Consider the following 19742-nt stretch of genomic DNA (forward strand, 5'->3'; position numbering starts at 1 on the left):
CGGGGGGGCGTATATTCGCTGTTAGCCGGAGGACTAATCACCATAGAGAGCGGCGGATGAGCTGCGCAGAGCGGTTAGATCGGCACTTCCGCATTTCTGGGCGCATGTGTTTTGCTGCCGGCGGGACTCGGCAACAGACAGCTGCAATTCCGCGCGTTGTCCACGCGGTGGCAGCAGAGACCACGGCAAGAACTTTCCTGCCGGATCGATGCCGGGATTCGGTGGTAGGCGGTGGCAGTTCCGCGTATTGGGGGCTGCCCGTGGGGCGCGTGGAGTGCTGGGAGGAGTTGATGGCCGTGCGCAGTGGGGTGATGGTGCCCTCGGCACACGGCTGTGACAGCGGGGTGGGGGTCGGTGCCCCCAAAATGGGGTGGTGGGCGAGTTGTATGGGGAGTGCATGTGAAGCAGTGCTGGAGCAGCTGGTGAAGAGTGCAGCCCAGTGAGCACAGGTGGAAGCAAGGCAGCCGGGGGAGCAGATGTGGGACCTGTGGGTCACTTATGCGTTGCTTGTGGGGCGCTGATGTGTCACTTTTGGGGCCCAGGCTGCTGTCAGTCATTTGTGGGTCCCTGCTGCCCCACTTGTGGGGGTACTTATGGGTCAATTCCTGGTCCCTTTGCCAGTTAACGGTCCCAGGCTGCTGTGGGGCACTTCTGGGGCCGTGTGTCTCACTTGTGGGTCCATGCTGTGCCACTTGTGGGGCACTGGGGGGCACTTGTTGGTGACAGGACACTCGTGGGGCACTTATGGGACGCTGATGGGTCAATTATGGGGGACTTATGGGGCACTTGTGGTTCAGTTGTTTGTCCCTTGCGGGGCACTTGTGGGTCCCTGTGGGTCACTTGTGGGTCACAGGCTGCTGTGGATCATTTGTGGGTCCCTGCAGTGCCACCTGTGGGGCATTTGTGGGTACCCATGGTGTCATTTGTGGGTCCCTGCAGTGCCACCTGTGGGGCCCTTGTGGCTCCCAGGTCACTGAGGGGCTTTCTGGGTCCCTCTCTGTTTCTGTGGGGTTTGGATTGCTGTTGGAGCCAAAAGGCCACATGCTGCCATACAGGCAGGTGCCAGGTTCACCCCCTGAGGACACCAAACCCTCCAATAATGTCACAGCGGCCTTTAATTGCTGTGTGAGGAGATGACGTGCGTTTCTCCCTGGGGGCCGTAAGCTGAGCCCGGCAGCTGGGCAGCCAGCACTCGCTCCATTGACGCTGCTCATCTCAGCTCTTGTGCTGCATGTGCAGCTTCTCAGCACCTCGCTGTATCAGCACTGAAATCTGTGCTCCCCTATTCATTACAAATGTTACCAATTGCCATTGAGGACAGACTGGAAGCAAAGTACGTGGACCGTCCTAGCTCGTCCATGGACCATAAACCTCCCCTTGCCACACAGGCAGACCCAATTGGCCGCCGGTCATTACTTTTTTTTTTTACTTTATTTTTTCCTTCCTGCTTTTAGGGGAACTTTGAGATCCCAGCCTGAAGCAGTGATGGAGCACCTGGTGAGGGGTGCAGCCCTGCCTGCACAGGTGGAAGCAATGCAGCCGTGGGGCAGATGGGGCTGAGCCTGGCTCCAGCCCTCCCTCGCCTCATTGAAGGGCTGGCAGCCCCACAGGCAGGGTTTCTTTCTGGAGATGCCTCCTGGGGATTGCTGGGTGAGCTCTGGTTCGTGGGAAGAGGTCAGCGATTCTTTCTTGATGGCTGTTGGGGTTTTGGTCTCTGCCTTTCTGTGGGGATTGTAAGCTGGTTTACAGTAGCTCTGTCAGCTCTGCCTCTGCTTCTGATGCCTTCCACTTGTTCTCTGAGGGCAGTCAAGGGGTTCTCTGCCTTTCTCTGAACTGGTAACGGAGGGACTGATGGACGTTCCTTTCTTTTGCTCTCATCTGTTTCGGGAATGCTTCAGTCAGCCTCAAGGTGACGCTGGTTGGGTGACTGAGCGTTGCGACTCCAGAAATGCCTGGAGCTGATGCACTGTTCTGTAAAGGGATTCTGTGTTCTACAGAATTCCTCTGCAACTCTTTCTAAGCTCAACACCTTCTTGTGATGTCTCTGTTCCCTTTTTCGTGATTCTCATTGTGGGATCTCCAACCTGGGCCTCCAAACTCACTCCGTCTGCTCCCACGTTGCTGCAGCCCATTTTATGACACGTTCCCTCTGTGTCCTCACGTCCTCCCTGCATCCTCTGCCCGTGTCCCCTCTGCGTCTCCTGTGCCACGCATTCATTCCACCCATGCTGAGTGTTGTTTGAGGGCACGCATTTCAATTCCGTTCCGCGTCTCGTTGGATCTCCTTCTGTTTTGTGGCTCAATGGGGTCGAAGGGTTTCTGGGGCTCCTCTGGTTAGTGGTTCCAGCGCTGTGCAATCTGTGGGGCGGACGCTGGAACGGCAGGAACCCCTTGTTCATGCGTTGCTTGTATGCGGGTGGCTTTTGGGCCAGCTGTGGGCAGCTCCCTTGGAGATGCAATGGGGGTTGGTCCCCAGAGCTTGCCCTGCTCCCTGCCCTTTGTCCTTGCAGCCCCATGAGCTCCATGGCTGGCGATGGAGCGAGGTGTGGGGTTGCGGCTGGGAGCTGAGCTGCAGGAAAGCCCTGGGCCCCAGCGGCCGTTTGCTTCATCCTCACCCAGCGCCGTCCGCTCTGCGCTGCTCGAGCGCACTGAGCACAAGGATTCAGTTCCTGTTTGGCCTGGTTCTCTCCCAGATCTCCCTTAGGAATTGGTCGGCAGCAACAGGTGTCAGGGCACGGCTCTGCGAGCGCCTTGTGGCCGACCCCCCAGGCTCTCAGGGCTCTTTCTGTCGTGCTGGCAGATGTGGCTTTGTATTGATAGGAAACAAAGGGCCGTCCTCTGCTGGAGCGCTGTGTCTGGATCACCGCAGATATCTCCATCCCGGCCATCAGGGGATGCTGTCGGTTTCCCAGTCTGGATGCCACCCAACCTCCCCAGCCCTCTTCCTTCCATCCCTGCCCCCCGTTCCATAGCAGCCCTGCAGCCATGGCACCCAGCAGTGCAATGCAGCAATACCTCTGGTGCGCTGAATGCTGGGGCCGGCACAGAGAGGCTCTGTGGCCGACGTGGATCTTCCTGGTTGGGCTGCTTGGTGAGTTTCCCTGGTGCTGTTGAGCACGCAGGCTTCTGGCCTGCCCTGATTGCTCACCAGGCCATTGATGTCCTTTGTGTCGTCGTGCCTCACTGCTTCGGGTATCGTGCCATAGACTCCTTAGGGTCGGAAGGGACCGTTTGTGATGATCTAGTGCGACTCCCCACAAGGAACAGGGACATCCACAGCTTGATCGGGCTGCCCAGGGCCTGATCCCGCCTCACCTTGGAAGGGACAGGGCATCCACCGCCTCTCTTGCAGCCTGTTCCACTGCCCAGAATCACAGAATGTCCTGGCTTGGAAGGGACCTCGAGGCCCACGAGTCTCCAGCCCCCTGCCACACACAGGGCCACCAACCTCCCCGTTTCACAGCAGCCCAGGCTGCCCAGGGCCCCATCCAACCTGGCCTTGAACACCTCCAGGGATGGACGGGGCATCACAGCCTCTCTGGGCAGCTGTTCCAGCCCCTCACCACTCACAGCACAGAACTTCCCCCTGACATCCAACCTCAATCTCCCCTCCCTCAACTTCAAACCATTTCCCTTTGTCCCTTGCTGTAAAAAGACATTTTCCTTACATCTCACCTAAGTTTTCCCTTCTTCTTTCCTTTAGCTCCCTTTAGGTATTGAAAGGCTGTTACCAGGTCACCTCAGAGCCTTCGCTTCTCCATGCTGAACAGCCCAGCTCTCTCAGCCTGTCCTTGGAGGAGAGCTGTTTGATCCCTTGGTTCTTTTTTGTGGCCATCCTCTGATGTGATCCAACAGGTCCATGTCTCTTCTGCACTGAGGACTCTACGTTCCGACACAATCTCTAGATGTGGGATTGTGCAGAATATGGACTCAGATAAGGGAAGCCTGTTTACTTCACAAGTCCTACAGGAGCTGATGAGAACTTCAGAAATAAAGTGGGAGCTCCATACTCTGTGGCATCCTCCTTCTTCAGGGAAAGTAGAATGAATCAATCAGATGCTGAAGAAGCACTTGTCAAAATTGGTTTCAGAGACCAAATTACCATGGACAAAGTGTTTGCCTGTAGCCCTTGTCAGAACACGAACCACTCACAGAAAAGGCTTAGGAGTATCGCCATACGAAGTGCTGTTTGGGTGGCCGTACTTGGGAATGGTGAGATGCCCGCTCCTGAAACCAAGGGTAAGTTTCTCCAGAACTGTGTACTCAGGTTGTCTGCTGCTCTGTTACCCCTTAAGGAATGTGGGCTGTTGGCTCAAACTCCACCTCTGGAATTTCCAGTGCACTCATCCCATGTTGGAGGCTGGTCCCAATACGTGCCTGGAAGGAATCAAGGCTTCAGCCCGAGTGGGATGGAACGGACCATTTCAGGTACTGCAGTGGGTGTCATCTTCCTTGACTTCAGCAATGTTTTGTTACAGTCTCCTGTGACATCCTGGTAATGAAGCTGAGAAAGTGTGGGATAGATGAGTGGATGATGAGGTGGGCTGAGAACTGGTTTACTGGCTGAGCTCAGTGGTGGTGATGGGCGGCACAGAGTGCGGCTGGAGAGCTGTGAGCGGCGGTGCTCCCGGGGGTTGGTGCTGGGTCTGGTTGTGAAGGGGAGATTGTGTTGTTTTTGGGGGTTGGACTCGATGATCTCTGGAGGTCCCTTCCAACCCCTACAATTCTGTGATTCTGTGTTGTTGCTGTAGAAGCTTTGAGTATTTTCTGTATGTAGTACTGGCTTTACTGAACTTACAGCCCTCTTGTGAAAGAGCCGTTTGCCTTCTACTAAGAAAGTTGCTGAGCAGAGTTAAAAAGTTAAAGATTCGGGGTGTTCTGATTGGGGTGGAATTGAGCCAGGCACAAAATAAGGCAAATATGCAGGGTGGAGAGAGAGAGGGAGCTCGGCACAGGACAGAACAAATGTGCTCACTCTTGGAAATATGGCCCTCGTATCTCCATGGAGAAGTACAAAACATACCAAAAAGAGCAGGTTGGTAATGGACCTTATATGGAACTACATCATAGCAACAGCGTCAGGGAGACTGTGAGCTTAGACACTCAACCAGTGAGTGCCAGGAGAGCATTGCCTGCGTTGGGTTTACAGTACAGAACAGGATGAATTTCTCTGATCGATGTGCAATTTTTCCCTTATTAACAGGGAGCATGTGCCTGTTACTGCAATAATGAATAAACTTGGCTGCTATCACTAAGATCCTTGCCTAAGCTGAAATTGGTGACTTTGAGTGTTTCTCTCAAGGTCTTGTTCAATATCTTTGTCAATGACCTTGATGAGGGGACATGTTCACCCTTAGCAAGTGCACTGATGAGACAAAGCTGGGAGAGAAGTGGTTGGCACGCCAAAAGGCTGTGCTGCCATTCAGCAAGATCTGGACAGGATGGAGAGCTGGGCAGAAACAAACCAGGTGAGGTGGAACAAAAGCAAGTGTAGAGTCTTGCACCTGGGAAGGAATAACTGCAAATATCAGTAGAGGTTGGGATGTGACCACTGGAGGGGAGCTTTGCAGAGAAGGACCTGGGGGTGCTGGTGGATGACAGGTCGGCCGTGAGCCAGCAGTGTGCCCTGCTGGCCAAGAAGACCAATGGCATCCTGGGGTGCTTTAAAAGGAGCGCGGCCAGCAGAGCAAGGGAGGTGATTTTCCCACTCTGCTCAGCCCTGGTCAGGCCTCACCTGCAGTACTGCATCCAGTTCTGGGCTCCCTTCCTGGTACAGAAATAACAGGGATCTCCTGGAGAGAGTCCAACAGAAGGCCAGGAAGGTGATAAAGGGCCTGGAGCATCTCCTCAGTATGGAAAGGCTGGGGGACCTGGGTCTGTTCAGCCTTGAGGAAAGAAGACTGAGAGCAGATCTGATTAATGCTTACGTATTTGTTAAGTGTGGGAGTCCAAAGGACACGGCCAACCTCTTGTCAGCGATCTGTGGGGACAGGAGAAGGGGAAATGGCCACAAACTGGAGCACAGGAAGTTCTGCACCAAAATGCAAAGGATCTTCTTCACGGTGAGGATGGCGCAGCTCTGGAACAGGCTGCCCAGGGAGGCTGTGGCTTCTCCTTGTCTGGAGATATTCCAGAACCGCCTGGACGCCCACCTGCGCAGCCTGCTGTAGGGAGCCCGTTTTGCAGGGACTTCAGACTCAATGATCACTGGGGGTCCCCTGCAACCCCAATTCTGTGGTTCTGTAATTTTAATCTTTGCTTCTTGCAGCGATGCAGTGTTTCAGAAGGGAGAAAAGCACGGCAGGCGTAAACTGGATTTCTGTGGTTGGTAAAGCTGTGCTGAGAAGTGGGCTGACACTGGGACCTGGAAATGTGTCTGCAGACTCTGCACCCAGAGGAATGACTTTTCCCTGCAGGTTGGGTTTGTCTAAGGTAGGTCACTGCTAGGTGAGCTTCTGCTTTAAACCATCAAGTTGTACAAATGAGGAAACTTCAAAAGCAAGATTGCCAATTCTTTTTTACATAGGTGATTTTTTCACGAGGAAAGATTTGAAATGCTGTTTGCTAATGGAAGATGGAGAGAGGAAAATCAAGTGAAAGGCATGCTGTGCATAGCCAGCACATAGCACCTGCACTGCTCTCCCCCTGCGCAAAGGAGGAGCAGCTCAGCAAGCCTGGCCTGAGCCATGGAAGGGAGCACACAAACATCTGGACCAACCCCAATGGAGCTGCTTCTGCAGGTTGGTTGTCTTCCGCTGTGTGTCTGCTGTCCTGTTGCTCTGGGGTAGATTTGTTCATGTTCAGCTCCTGGAGTTGAGGTCTGAGTTTAAGGCTGTGGGCATCGTCCAGGAGTTGGGGTAGGGTACGAGGCAAGGAAAATTGGGGTAAGAGGATGAGGTTTAGGACCAAGAACCTCTTCCATCACTATTAGCTATTGCTGTTCTCTTTTTGGCTTAGGAATCCATGTGGGTTTTTTAATGAAGAACAGACTCGTTGTGCAGCTTGTGAGTGAATTCATTCACACCTGTTAATCGTTGCTCTTCTCTACATGGAGCTGCAATTGCAATGGATGCTTGTGGTCTGATGTGCAGCCTCGTCTGATGTGCTCAGATGAGCCAAGTTTGCAAGGCCTGGCTCTCGGTTGGTGAGTTGTGCCCAAGGTCAGAGAGTTGACTCTTGTCGGCTTTGAGAACCATCTTCCAGTTGCACGCTGTGTTCTTCCTGTTGTGTTGAGCTCTTGAGCTCCAGCCTTAAGTGAGGATGCAAGCGCTACTGCAGAAGGAACGGGTTGAGATTGGAAATGCAGTGCAAAGGGCTGGAGCCAGCAGGAGCTGGGATGTGATCATCCCCCTGTACTCAGCTCTGGTGAGTCCTCACCTTGAGTGCTGTGTTCAGTTCTGGGTCCCTGACTACAAGAAGGACACTGAATCCCCGAGATATTGCCAGAGAAGAGCAGTGAAGCTGTGAAGAGTGTAGAGCACCAGTCTCATGGGGAGCGGCTGGCTGAGAGAACTGGGATTATTTAGCCTGGAGAAGAGGAGGCTCAGGGCAGACCTTATCCCTCTCTACAATGAGCTGAAGAGAGATTATGTCGAGGTGGGGGTCGTCTTATTCTCCCGTGTCAGTAGCGATAGGACTGGGGGGAACGGCCTCAAGTTGCACGGGGGGAGATTGAGGCTGGACGTTAAGAAACGCTTCTCCACAGGAGTGCCCAGGGAGGTGATGGAGTTACTGTCCCTGCAGGTGTTCAAGAAACGTTAGATGTGGCAGTGAGGGACGTGGCTTAGTGGGGAATATTGGTGGTAGGTGGACGGTTGGACTGGATGATCTTGGAGATCTTTTGCAAGCTTGCTAATTCTGATTCTGTGAAAGGCATCTGCTGGGCGAGTGCTTTGATGGGTGAGCATCCGGCTGCTGGACAGCAGGCAGCTGTTGTCTGTGCAGACAGCCACATCCATGGGGAGCGGAGGCTTTTTCACCTTAGCCTTGTCTTTCATGTCTCACGTGCAGTGAGTCCTGTTGTTACACACAGCATCTTGGGGGCAACCTTGATTTCTGCAGCCCCGAGCTTTGTGGCACGAGAGCTCTTGGCCATGCTTCTCCCTGTGATGTGTGACTGTATGGAAGGCCTCGCAGAAGCCTGGGTAGGTGATGGCAGTCGCTCCTCCTTTCCCCAGCGATGCTGGAAATAGCGTGGAACGGGACGGGGGGACATCCCACCCGATAATTACAATCCATGGTTTTAAAACTGATCTAATCTATGGTGTATGATATGAATGGTCCTGGTGAATGATGTGGTAAGGCATCCCAGCAATTTTCAACAGGAATACTTCAAGGCAGCTTTTCAAGATCTCTTTGAGAACTCTCCAAGTCTCCAGGAATTTTAAGCGCCAAGGTTTCTTAGCCTTCCAAATGGCAGTGTTTCTATCTAAGCTGGCAGCCTTTAAGCCCAAACCCAAACCGAAGCTTGCTCATCTCAGTGGAGGTACCTTAGCTATATTCTAATGGTGTGTGCAAAATGAGTTTCACGTTCACGAGTCCTTTCTGACTCACTACGTGTTTGATTGCACAGGAAGAAAAGCTTGATGTCTGTGCCAAGGGAGACGTACACCGCACTTGCGCTGCCTGGACGATGTGGAAACTGGAAATTCTGGGGTGTGCTGAAGCATGCCCTCTCAGGTCAGTCTAAGCATATATAGAGTAGACCTGTCCAACAAAACAGGGAATGGACAGTTAAACCCATTCTGTTGGGAAATACTCTGTCCTTCTAAGTACCTTTAGAACGTGAGTTTCTTCAATTAATTACTCAACTCATTTCCTTTTCCTGAATGATCCTAAGTTCTTTTCTCAGGCTACATCTGCCCTCTGCTCAGTCCAAGGAGAATCCCTGCCTGCAGATGCAATGACACAGCATGGCTCGCAACCGCATTTGTCATTGCTTACTCTTATGGTAGCTGCCATCCATGTCCACCCTGCGTATTCTTAGAGCTCTTCTGGAGTCCATGGGGCAGACTTACGGTTGAACTGAAGGGAATTTTTTCATATTGCTCTAGCTCCAGATGATTATGCCTAGTATCATTATATTATAAAAAAAAAGGTGTTTTGAAGTAGTGTGATATATATTCTGTGCCTCAGAATGTGGCACGTGTGGCATGAGAGAGTTTTGAGTCCACGAGGACTGCCCAGACAGCGTGAGAACTGTAAGGGCAGAGAGCTATAGGTGATGCAGCGCTGTTTGTGGCACCCGCAGGAAGCGGTAGCTGGAACAAAATATGGCCAGAAGAGTGATCAGATTGTGTTTGGTAAGGAACTATTTCATTAGTTGTAGAAGTTTGACAAAATGTATATTCAGGATGATGATCAGCGTGCCAGGTGCTGGGACCATGCCGAAAGAGAAATGGTGTGAAAACGTCTGTGCAATTTGAAGTATATCCCCTTCCACAAAGCCCTCAGATCCATGCTGCAACTGCATCCAAAGCAACCCAGAGCCCTGTGCTTGTTGTACCCGGAGCTATCGGTGCCAGGAGTTGCTGCTGAGTTTGCGAGGACGTTGTGTCAGCAGTGTGCCGTCAGTGGGGTTGTTTGATGTCAATGAAACAGCTGAATGGTGTACCTCAAGACTAAGAAAAAAGATGGTAGTGGTGACTGTGTGTCTAGGTATAGATAGCTTGATAGAGATCTATAGGACTCCAGTGTGGATTGTACATAGGCCCTGCACTGCAAGGTACACTGTTGGGAAGCAATGTCCATGTGCCCGAGGGCAGGAAGGCCCTGCAGAGGGACGGCCTGAGGCCAGTCGTACCAGGCTGCACAGCTGAGGCCAGTCGTAGGAGGCTGCACAGGAGCAAGCGCTGGGTCCTGCGCTGTGGTCATGACAACCGCATGGCAGCTTCTGCAGGATTGGGCTGAGGTAGAATTCCAACCGCCCGCTGATTCTAGAATGTTGGGTGCTGTGTTGGAATCTTCTGGTCCTGTGACATGGTCTTGCCTCCCCACCCTGTTGTCATGGCGGAGCAGCCTGGTGGCCCTTAGTGATGTCACAAGCGGCTGGAATGAGGGGAGGAGCAGTGCGTGCTGCGTCCCTTCATTGGAGCGCTTGAGCTCTGCGTGAGTAGCTCGCTTGTTGCCCTTGTGCAGCGACTGAGTGCCTTCGTTTTCACCCCTTGTGTCTTGCGCAGCATCTTGTAGGTAAGCTGAGACAGGGCGTGGGATAGAGGGGTGGGCAGTGAGCTGTTGAGAACTGCTGGCTGGTGGAGCTCCTAGCAGCTCATACTGCTTACTCTTGTCCATCAGACGTAACTTTCAGCCAGTACCTGCGTTCCCAAGCGATCCACAAAGATGGCATTTGTCCCATGGTTTTTCCCTTGTCATCTTTGCTCCATTGTGCAAGCTCACAGACCTGTTCCTTCTCTCTCCTCTACCCGCTCCCTTGGTGCAGCTTTCGCTCGTGGAAGAACAGAGCAAAGTGACAAGAAACAGCTGCGAGTTCAAGGAATTGTCTACCTTGTTCTGATCTCCTGCCAGGTACGTGCCACGCTTTGTCCCCCCACGTGGTTGACCAGCACTGTGTCGCACCATGTTTGGTAACACAGCCTCACCCAGCTTTGATGGGACACTGGTCCCGTGTGGGCTTTTTCCCTTCCCCTGCAGCTCCGCCCTCAGAAGGATGCTGTGTGTGGTGCTGTGACCAGCTGGTCTGAAGGAAACCAATCCCTTAGGCAAAGAGTCCTAGGCCCAGACAGCGTGACCCAAGGTCACAAGCACGCACGCTTGGGCTGTGTGAGTGTGCGCGGCAGCTGTAGGGCGCACAGCAGAGATGCAATCAAGGAAATGTCCTTGATGTGCGGGGCTGCAGCAGGTGCCGGTGGTGAGGCTGCTGGGAGCCGTGGCCGGGGAGCAGATGCACCTGCAGCAATGATTCCTCTCACTGCCCTGCTGCTGTGCTGTCAGAGCGCCCTGGGCGAATGCATCTGCTGCTTTGTGCCAGTCCCCATCTGCTAGCAGAGGGACAGCTGCTTGGTCAAATGCTGCCTAGTGGGCTGTCCCATTTGAATGGAGTGAACAGAGTGGTTGCTTCTAGAGCACCTGCCTGTGCCAGAGGATAGCCAAGGGTAGTTCTCCGGTAGTCTCTCAATACTGTGGTGTGTGAAGAGAGAAAATATGAGCGTGTTTCTCTTCAGTTCCAGCTTGTCGTGCCTGCTGTGATGGGCGTCGCATGCAGTGAGATCAGCTGTGGGCCTGACATGACACGGATGGAGGTAGAGTACGGAGCTCTGATTGGTCTTTGTTCCCTGATTTGAGCCAGCAGAGTGAGGTGCAGATGTGCTCTCCTGCTTTTCAAGAGAGAGCGAATCCTTGCGGCTCTATCAGTGTCACTGAAAAGGTGCCTTAAAGGCTTTCTTTCCTTGCTGCGGGCATGTTCTTAGCCTTGCCGTTCCTTCTTGTGTGCCCATGATAAGGACCGAGTGCATTTCCTGCAGCTTTCTCTGCTGACGTGCTCCTCAGCCTGAAATCCTCCTTGTTTGCCCTCAGCTCCTCACCATGGCCTGTGCTCTCTGTTTCAGGCTGAGAACAACGGGAAGCCCCTGCTGGTCCGTGAGGAGTCATCTCTTAATATCCCAGCTATTGCTGCTGCCCACGTTATTAAGAGATACGTTGCCCAGGCACCGGGTGAACTCTCCTTGGAGGTAAGCAGTTAAGGGTGTTCCTTGTTGTCCTGTACAGAAGAGTATAACATGTGAAGCTATCAGGAATATTCTCAGACACCTTCAGAGTGTTTGGTGAGGTGAAGCCCAGCAGATGCGGTTCCAGATTAGACTTGCAGTGGGTTGGATGCAGGGAGGAGTTCAGCCATCTCTAAACTATGGCTCTATTTGGCATTGGAATCTTGTGATCAAAGAGCTACTGCCCAGTGTGGTAGCCTGGTCTCTGAGCAATGGCAGAGCAGTGTATGGAGTGTGCAGATCTGTTCAGGATCTGTTCCGCTGACTTATGCCTGCGGTTTAATTGGAGCTCTCCCTTTGGCAAAGAGCCTGCTGCTTTTGAGAACCATTTCATACTGAACAGCTGAATTCTGTGTGTTGTGTATTGCAGTGACTCTTCTACCTCCACGTTCGGTTGTACGACTGCAAATGCCTGAAGAGCTGCACTGGTGCAATGGCTCTCAAGCTTGACGATATTGGGCAGTGCAGAAGAATGCAGTCATTTGAGCTGCGCTTTCCTCCCAGCCGTGCTGAAGCTGGGATTGACGTTGCAATCTCTTGCAGGTGGGAGACCTCGTGTGCGTCATCGATATGCCGCCTCAGGAGCTGAGCCCCCGCTGGAGAGGCAAGCACGGCTTTCAGGTAGGCACAAGCTTCAGACGTGAGAGCGCAACTTGGGTCGAGGCAGGAATCTCAGCTTAGAGCTGCCCTGCCTGCACAGCATGGCTCCACATGGAAAATGGTTTCCCTGTGTTGGTGTCAGGGGACTTTGCCTTTTGCTGTGGGCTTAGGCCAGAGCTGAAAGTTGGTCTTTGTAGGAAACTGCCTCCTCAATTAACTTAGAAAGAAGAGCCCTCACAGCATGCATCAGGTCACGGCCACTGAACCGCACCTTTGGAAACGCAGCAGCTAGGACACGTGTTTCAGTGTCTCTGAGCTCTTGTGCTTGCACCCATGCAGAAGGTGAAGTCAGTGTCTTTTAGGAAGTCGCTGCCTGTCAGCCGAGATGAGGCAGGGTAACAGAGCCTCTGTGTGCTTGCTGCTGCTGCTGGCTGCAGAAGGCTGGGTAGCTCAGAGCTGGGGATGGCAGCTGCATCTCAGTCAGCAAGCAGAAAGTTCATAGGCTGTGCTAACTCAGATCTAGCTGCATCAATCTATCATAATATATAGCTTCTGCATGAAGTCTTTCCCTTCGGGCACACTTGAGATTTAGGGGTGCATAGCATACTTGTCCTTTCCCTGCTCCATACACAGTTTTATGGATATTTGCCTGCCAATTTGGAATAATTATTAATTGTAAGCAGGCCATTTTTTTGTTGGATTGTCTTACAGAGCATCCGGCAGGCACGTTATGAGGAGAATGTGATGTTTGAACAGTTCAGGCCTGAGAAACGCTGCCTTCAGTATCACACCTCTCTTTTTCTTCTTGTTACAGGTTGGATTTTTCCCTGGTGAGTGTGTGGAGCTCATTAATGGAAAAATCCCGGAGTCTCTCATCAATTCGGTGCCAAAGCCAGGTACGGATGATACGTTTGGTGGTGCAGGGAAGCAAAATGGAGTCTTTTTTGGGTGTGTTGCGTGTTTAATACCTCCCTTATCCTTCCCACGTTATCCTGTGTGCTGATGATCCTTCATGCATAGCACAGGGCGTATGGCTGGTGTTTGTAGGCAGTGAGAATGAGGGAAGGCAAAGGCAGTTCTCCTGCAAGTCAGTACGAGGCTGAGAACAGCCAGCGTCCCTGGTGGACAGATAGAGGTCTGGTTGTGCTAGTGCTTCTGTGCTTGATCAGAACGTGGCTTTTCAAGAGGGTCCTTAATGCGCAGGTTGAGCAAGCTAAGCAAGAGGAGTGCATTAAACTCCATCAGAACGTGCAGAGATTTGGCCCAGTCCTCCTGTGTTTATGACTGGAGCTGGGGAAATCCTAGAATCCTTGTAGAATGGCTTGGCATGGAAGGGAGCTCAAGGATCATCAAGCTCCAAGCCCCCTGCCTCAAGCTGGGCTGCCAACCAAGCTCCACATTTAATGTGGGACTGGACCAGGCTGCCCAGGGCCCCATCCAGTCTGGCCTTGGACTCCTCCAGGGTTGGGGAAAATCCATTTTGGTACGCACTTGCTCATCATGTTCTTCCCGTTTTGAGGTGCTCTGTAGAATGTGTTGTGCTCGGCCTCGTCCAACGGAGCCAAGCCTGAGATGAACTGGTTTCTTCCTTTTGTTGTGCAGTGCCAAAGAAGCGCGGCAAGCTCCTCACCTTCCTTCGTTCCGTGGTGAAGGCCCGGCCAAAGCAACAGAAAGAGCGGGAGGTGGAAAAGGAGAGGGTGTTCGGCCGTGACCTGGGAGAGCATCTTCTCCACTCTGGTCGTGATGGTAAGGGACAGCCCATTCCTGAGAGCCTCCCTGTTTGGGAACCTAAAGCTGAAAGGGAGATGGTATCTAGCAAGGGGCAGGTTGATACCAATGGAGAAACGGGGAATGGGAGCTGACGACTGAAAGATCAACTGAGTAGGTGATGGCTGCAAGGGAAATGCTCCTAAGGGACAAGCACATTTGTATTTGCTTAAAGCAAAGCCTGTAAGCCAATCCCCTGGTAGCCTGAAAAGAAAGGAAGCCTTTTGGCCAAAGAGAGTGTCCTGCCTCAGTTTCCCAGCTCCTTCCGGGCGTGAGATTTTCCACCTCCATTCCCGTGGGAGCTGTGATGGGACTTGCAATGTCTGCGGCTTCCCCAGAATTACTTTCTCCAGGCTGATTCCTAGGTCCTGGCATTTCTGGAATGCAAAGAACTCATCTCTGTCCAGTTTCCTCAGCAGCTCCTGCAGAGGTGTCTCTGACAGCTTTCCCCTTCAAGGAAGAACACAGCAGTAGCCTGGCTGGGCTTAGTGGATGGGATGTGACGGGAGCGCAGTCTGAGCCAGGACTTGAATGAGGAGCTCCAGTAACCGCCGGCACGTGTTCTTTAGTCCCCCAGGTCCTCCAGAGCTGCGCCGAGTTCATCGAGCAGCATGGCGTGGTGCAGGGGATATACCGCCTGTCCGGCGTGGTGTCCAACGTCCAGAGACTGCGGTAAGAGTGCTGCGACTGACAGACACAGGTGCCAGCAGGGGCACGTGCCCTGTTGCGGGCGTTCAGAGGCCTGCGGGCCATGCCTTAGCACCAAGAGAAGGTCTCCTTTGGGAACATCCCATCCAGCACGGCTGACGTGGTGCTGGTGGCCGAGTGGTGTGTTCTCCTGTACATCAGGAAGCCCTTCCAACTCTTGATTGCATTGGGTGTGGCTTTTGACTTGCTTTCCTCTTTCTCAACCGTTGTCGTGTCCTTCTCTGCAGCCAGGAATTTGAGTCTGAGCAGGTTCCTGAGCTAACCGTCCGCGACGTTCACAGCGCGAGCTCCCTCTGCAAAATGTACTTCAGGGAGCTCCCGACCCCCCTGCTGACCGACCAGCTGTACGACAAGTTCTCGGTAAGCACAAGGCAACGCCTTTCCTTTCCCTCTTCCCTGGGCCTCTTGGGAGATGGCTGCAGCAGTGTCCCAGCTCTGAGGCCCTTCTTCTGGTAGCCCCACGGGGTTTACTCGCATGTCTTTGCCACATCCTGCATCGTGCTGATGCCACTTCTGGTGGCCCCAGGAGGTGGTTATTTCCATATTCACAATGCTTGCAAGAATTCCTGTGTTGTTTGTTTGTTTGTTTTTTGCTATTCCCAACTATTTCTGGAACGGGAAGGGAATTAATAGCCAAGTGGACTTAGAGATTAATGCCCCCTGTGAGGAGCTGAGCTGCCCAACCAGGCTGTAAACCGGCCCGGTGCTTGGACTCCTTGGCCGTGGTGGCACCAGCTGCGTGCCGCTATGTTCGCCAGTTGCCTCTGGGGAGGCCTAAAATCTTTCTCAGTGCTGACCAGCAGCGCGCTGTGCCCATGGTTCCCGACCCTGCGGCAGGTATCTCGCCTGATTTGTGTCTCAGTCCCTTTCTGCCCTTTTCCAGGATGCTGTTGGTGCCACTACGGAGGAGGAGCGGCTGGTCAGAATGCGGGACGTCATCCAGCAGCTGCCCGCTCCTCACTACAGGTCAGTGCTGCCCTCAGCCTGCTGAGCTCAGCCCTGCTGCACTTCAGAGGGCAAAGTGCAATTCCAGGCTTTGTCTCAAGCGAGAAACGGGATGCCTGGGTGTGCTGAAACACTGCATGGGGTTAATTGATGGGGTCAGTTCCTGGGCACGGGGCACGCTTGGTGCAGCTGATGGCTGTGGCTGTGCTGTGCTGGTGCTGGGTTCTGCAACGTGGCACTTGGTCAAGTTGGATCTACTTCATCTTCAGCATCAGTAGCACTAATAACAACTAGTGTGAATTGAGGTTTGCTTTGTGAGTCGCAGCACGGCATGCTGGCTGGTGCTGAACATTTGCCTCTCTTGTTTCCCAGGACCTTGGCGTATCTGATGAGACACTTGGCCTGTCTGGCTGGGCACTGCTCCACCACAAACATGCATGCGAAGAACTTAGCCATTGTGTGGGCTCCAAACCTCTTAAGGTAAACTTCTTTTTCCGTTTCAACAGAACGCTTACATCTGTTCTCCAGTAGAATAAAGCAGTCCTCCCTTCTGCACCACATGTGCTCTTCTCCTGTAAAATCTGCAGTGAGTGGCTGACAGCAGAGCAGGAGCCTGGACTGTTCTCCAACCCCACGTGGGCACAATTTCTAGCTGAGCATTGCTGCTCTCTTGTGTAGATGGGACTGGTGTGTCCTTGATCAGCCAGGAGAACTTCTTCAGTGGCATCACTGATTGCCCACTGCGGAAGTCTCCAGAGAACAAATGTGACAGCTTTGGGCTGCAGTAATTCAGACCTGGGGAAGCGATCTTGGCTGAATGACTTCTAAAACCTGCCTTTTCTACAGATCACAGCAGAGCGAGTCTGCCTGCGCCAGTGGGAGAGCTGCCTGCACGGAACTGCAGACGCAGTCGGCAGTGGTGGAATTCATCATCGACCACACAGACGTCCTCTTCTGCTCCACATCTGGACCTGACATGGCAGGTGGAGCAGGTGAGTGTCTTCCTCCATTAGCTTTATCTTGGTCCTGTCACCGTCACTATGATGTCTTGGAAGCAGGTGAAGCTTGGTGAAAGTGTGGCAGCGAAGCTTTCTGAGTTCACCATACCTGCTTTCTAGGGTTTTTGTTTGCCTGTTTCGATACAGGGAGCTGCTCTTAATTATGACTTCATCCTTTGCCATAGACACACCTCTGAGCACATGGTTATTTTGAGCTGCTCTTCTTGCAGCGGCTTGGTTAAGCAAGTCTGAGGAAAACACAGCAGCTCCCCCGGACCTGTGATGGCTGTGCTGCCGCTTTCTGATCCTGGCTCTCACCTGTGGTTTTCCCTTCCAGGGCACAGTTCTCTCTCAGGGCCCCAGTCTGTGCAGGCGTCTTCTCCTGCCACAGAGCTGCTCAGCCTGGAGGAGGCGCAGGCACGGAGGCGAGGCCACAGCAGCTCTCCTGTGGTTGTGACTGAGAGCAGGGACATAGAGGTGGAAGAAGGCCCCGCAGCTGTACGGGGGAAATTCCACACAGTCATCGACTTTCCATCTGAAAGGTAAAGAGGACTTTGTTTTCCAGCAGCTATCATCACTGTTTGGGTGGCTTGTGTTTGTTTTGTCCCCACTATTTCTAGTGCCTAAACTTGTGGCAACTAGATTTAATGAATGGTGCCTGAAGTGTTGCAGTGAATCTCCACTCCACTTTGGACTGTGAGATTGAACTAACATTCAGTTGCCTGACGGGCTGAGTTTAGCCACACAACGGTGCCGTTCCTTCCTTGCTGGGCAGGCAGTCACGAGATGCACAAAGCCACGCTGACGTCTACCCTGGACTGTGCTGGATGTACCTGGAAACGTTGGGGTTTTCCGGACTTCACGGCCACGTGCCTGAAACCAATTCCGGTTCTCTTCTACGCAGAGCTGTTGGTCAGACCTGCTGGCACGAGAAACTAGACATGGCAGTGAGATGGGCTGATGAGCTGTCAGTGTCAGTCAGAGATGCTTTTGACGTTCCTTTATGGCTGTGCAATTCCTCAGCCAGCAGTTATGCCTGCCAACTCAGTCAAAGCCTTCCTTTAGGCGCTGTCCTGTACAGGTGTGTGGAGCCTGTGGACCTCACGTGCTCTGCATCATGCTTGACACAGTTGAGGGGAATTTAGCCAGCAAGACTTCAGGGCTGAGCTATAGGAATGGAACCATCCTCAACTGCTTGAAATGGAGCGAGTTTCTAAGCTGTGTTTCAGCAGGAACCAGGCGGTGCTAGGAACAAGCAACTGTTGGCAAGAGCTCAGTGCAGCTCTTCCCTCACTCTGCTCCACGCACGGCTCACACCATTCCCTGTTTTCTCTCTCCAGACCAAGTCCGCCCACCAAGATAAAGGAATCACCAGCTGGCTGTTGGTGTTCCTGCTTCAGCCTGGGAAAACCATCTTCTGGGGCCAAACGCCAGCCACAGCGCCGTCCCAGGGAGCCCTCAGAAATAGAAATCGTAGTGCTGGCAGGTAAGGGTGCAAATCCAGCTTTCAACGCCTTGCTTTTCAGCAACATAGAATTCTTGCTGTCAGTGGGCTTGTATCTACTTCCAGCGTTCCAACCCATACCTGACACCTTTAGTTCACCTGTGATCAAGAACCACTTTTGTAATTCAGCTTGTGAAAGTTTGGCACTAACCCCTGTGTATCCTTCCTAGATGAACTGAGCCCTTGTCCACCCAGAAGAGCCGGAGCAAGTAGCGAAGCTGGGCTGTGTGCTTCCACCAATGGAGAGCTCTTGGGAAGCACAAATGGCTGCGGTTCACATGACAACCTTCCATGTAACAACAGTGATGGAGAGAGGGGGCTCATCCAAGTTCAAGCCCTCATTTCTCCCAGCTCTGCTGAAGATGCTGACCTGAGCCCGCCAGGCACCACAGTCACCAGCCTGGACTGTGACCCGGCGCCTTTGCAGTGCAGCCCAGCCCAAGCACAGTCCGAGTGCCCCGACAGCAGCACCTCTGTGCAGGAGCAGGTCGGCCTCACTGATGAGAAGCCGTGCCTCTTGGAGGGGGGCTTAGAATCAGGCCCTCAGTCCCAGGCACCGTGCAGCGGATCTGACAGCTCTGAGCCACTCTCTCCGTGACCTTTCCATCCAAGAGAGGACGATTCCCACCTTTACCTGGACCTCTCACGCCCTTCTGTCCTTTCCTTTAATAATAAAAGCACACTCGTGCTCACTCAACACCTTGACTGCCTGTGGAGTCTTCATTCACGAGGACTGGGATGAATGCAACACACAGCAAGGCACCTCAGCTTGCAACGCTGAGGCTGCAGGGTGCATGAAGCAGAGCTCCAGGTTTGTTCCCGTTTTGTCTGGCTTCGGGATGTCTGCAGCTCCCATTTGGTACGGTAGCAAATAATCTCTAGCATCCTGGATGCTGCTTGTGATAACCCCAAGCTTCCTGGCGGTGGCTTTGTGATGCCTTTCAGGGCTTTTTGATGCACTGTGATGCCTTGGCTGCTCCCTAACACCTCTCTCCTCCAGCCGCGTCCATTCCTGGCTCTCAATCTCCCAGTCTGCAGTTGGCTGAGCCACCACACGTGGGAGCGGTCGTTGGGAGCCGGCTGTTGGAGGCACGGCAGACCTCGGTGGCAGCCGTTGCTGTCCTGGCAGCAGTGAGGCGGAAGCTGAGGCACGACGGGAGCGAGTGCTGAGGGCAGCTCTGCCGGAGGTGTGCAGGAGAGCGGTCGCGGGACAGGGAGAGGAGCCCTGCGCGGCCCCAAGCAAGGGGAGATGGCCGAAAAGGGGAGCACGGGAAGTTCTGCCCGTGGGTGAGAAGGGAGGTCTTTATGGTGAGGATGGCGCAGCTCTGGAACAGGCTGCCCAGGGAGGCTGTGGCTTCTCCTTGTCTGGAGATATTCCACAACCGCCTGGACGCCCACCTGCGCAGCCTGCTGTAGGAGCCTGTTTTGCAGGGGTGTTGGACTCAGTGATCCCTGGAGGTCCTTCCAGGCCCAGTTCTGTGCTTCTGTGATGTTACT

The 19742-nt window shown here is 53.3% G+C and overlaps 1 protein-coding gene and 1 long non-coding RNA gene across 2 annotated transcripts; both read left to right on the forward strand.

Moving 5' to 3' along the window:
- Positions 1-5807: 5807 nt before the first annotated feature.
- LOC125692804 (uncharacterized) lies at positions 5808-7932 on the forward strand. Its single transcript, XR_007376850.1, has 4 exons — positions 5808-6062; positions 6269-6432; positions 6527-6740; positions 6958-7932. It is a non-coding gene; the product is annotated as an uncharacterized LOC125692804 (long non-coding RNA).
- A 3642-nt stretch (positions 7933-11574) lies between these two features.
- On the forward strand, positions 11575-18843 carry LOC125703760 (rho GTPase-activating protein 32-like). Its single transcript, XM_048968698.1, has 12 exons — positions 11575-11687; positions 12267-12344; positions 13138-13219; positions 13926-14069; positions 14660-14762; positions 15026-15158; positions 15682-15764; positions 16116-16223; positions 16590-16735; positions 17079-17283; positions 18082-18227; positions 18416-18843. The coding sequence occupies exons 2-12, from the start codon at positions 12294-12296 to the stop codon at positions 18841-18843; spliced, it is 1629 nt and encodes a 542-aa protein (XP_048824655.1). The 5' UTR covers positions 11575-11687; positions 12267-12293.
- The last annotated feature ends 899 nt before the right edge of the window (positions 18844-19742 follow it).

The sequence above is a fragment of the Lagopus muta genome, chromosome 1 (genome assembly GCF_023343835.1).
Source record: "Lagopus muta isolate bLagMut1 chromosome 1, bLagMut1 primary, whole genome shotgun sequence".
Classification (NCBI taxonomy): Eukaryota; Metazoa; Chordata; class Aves; order Galliformes; family Phasianidae; genus Lagopus; species Lagopus muta.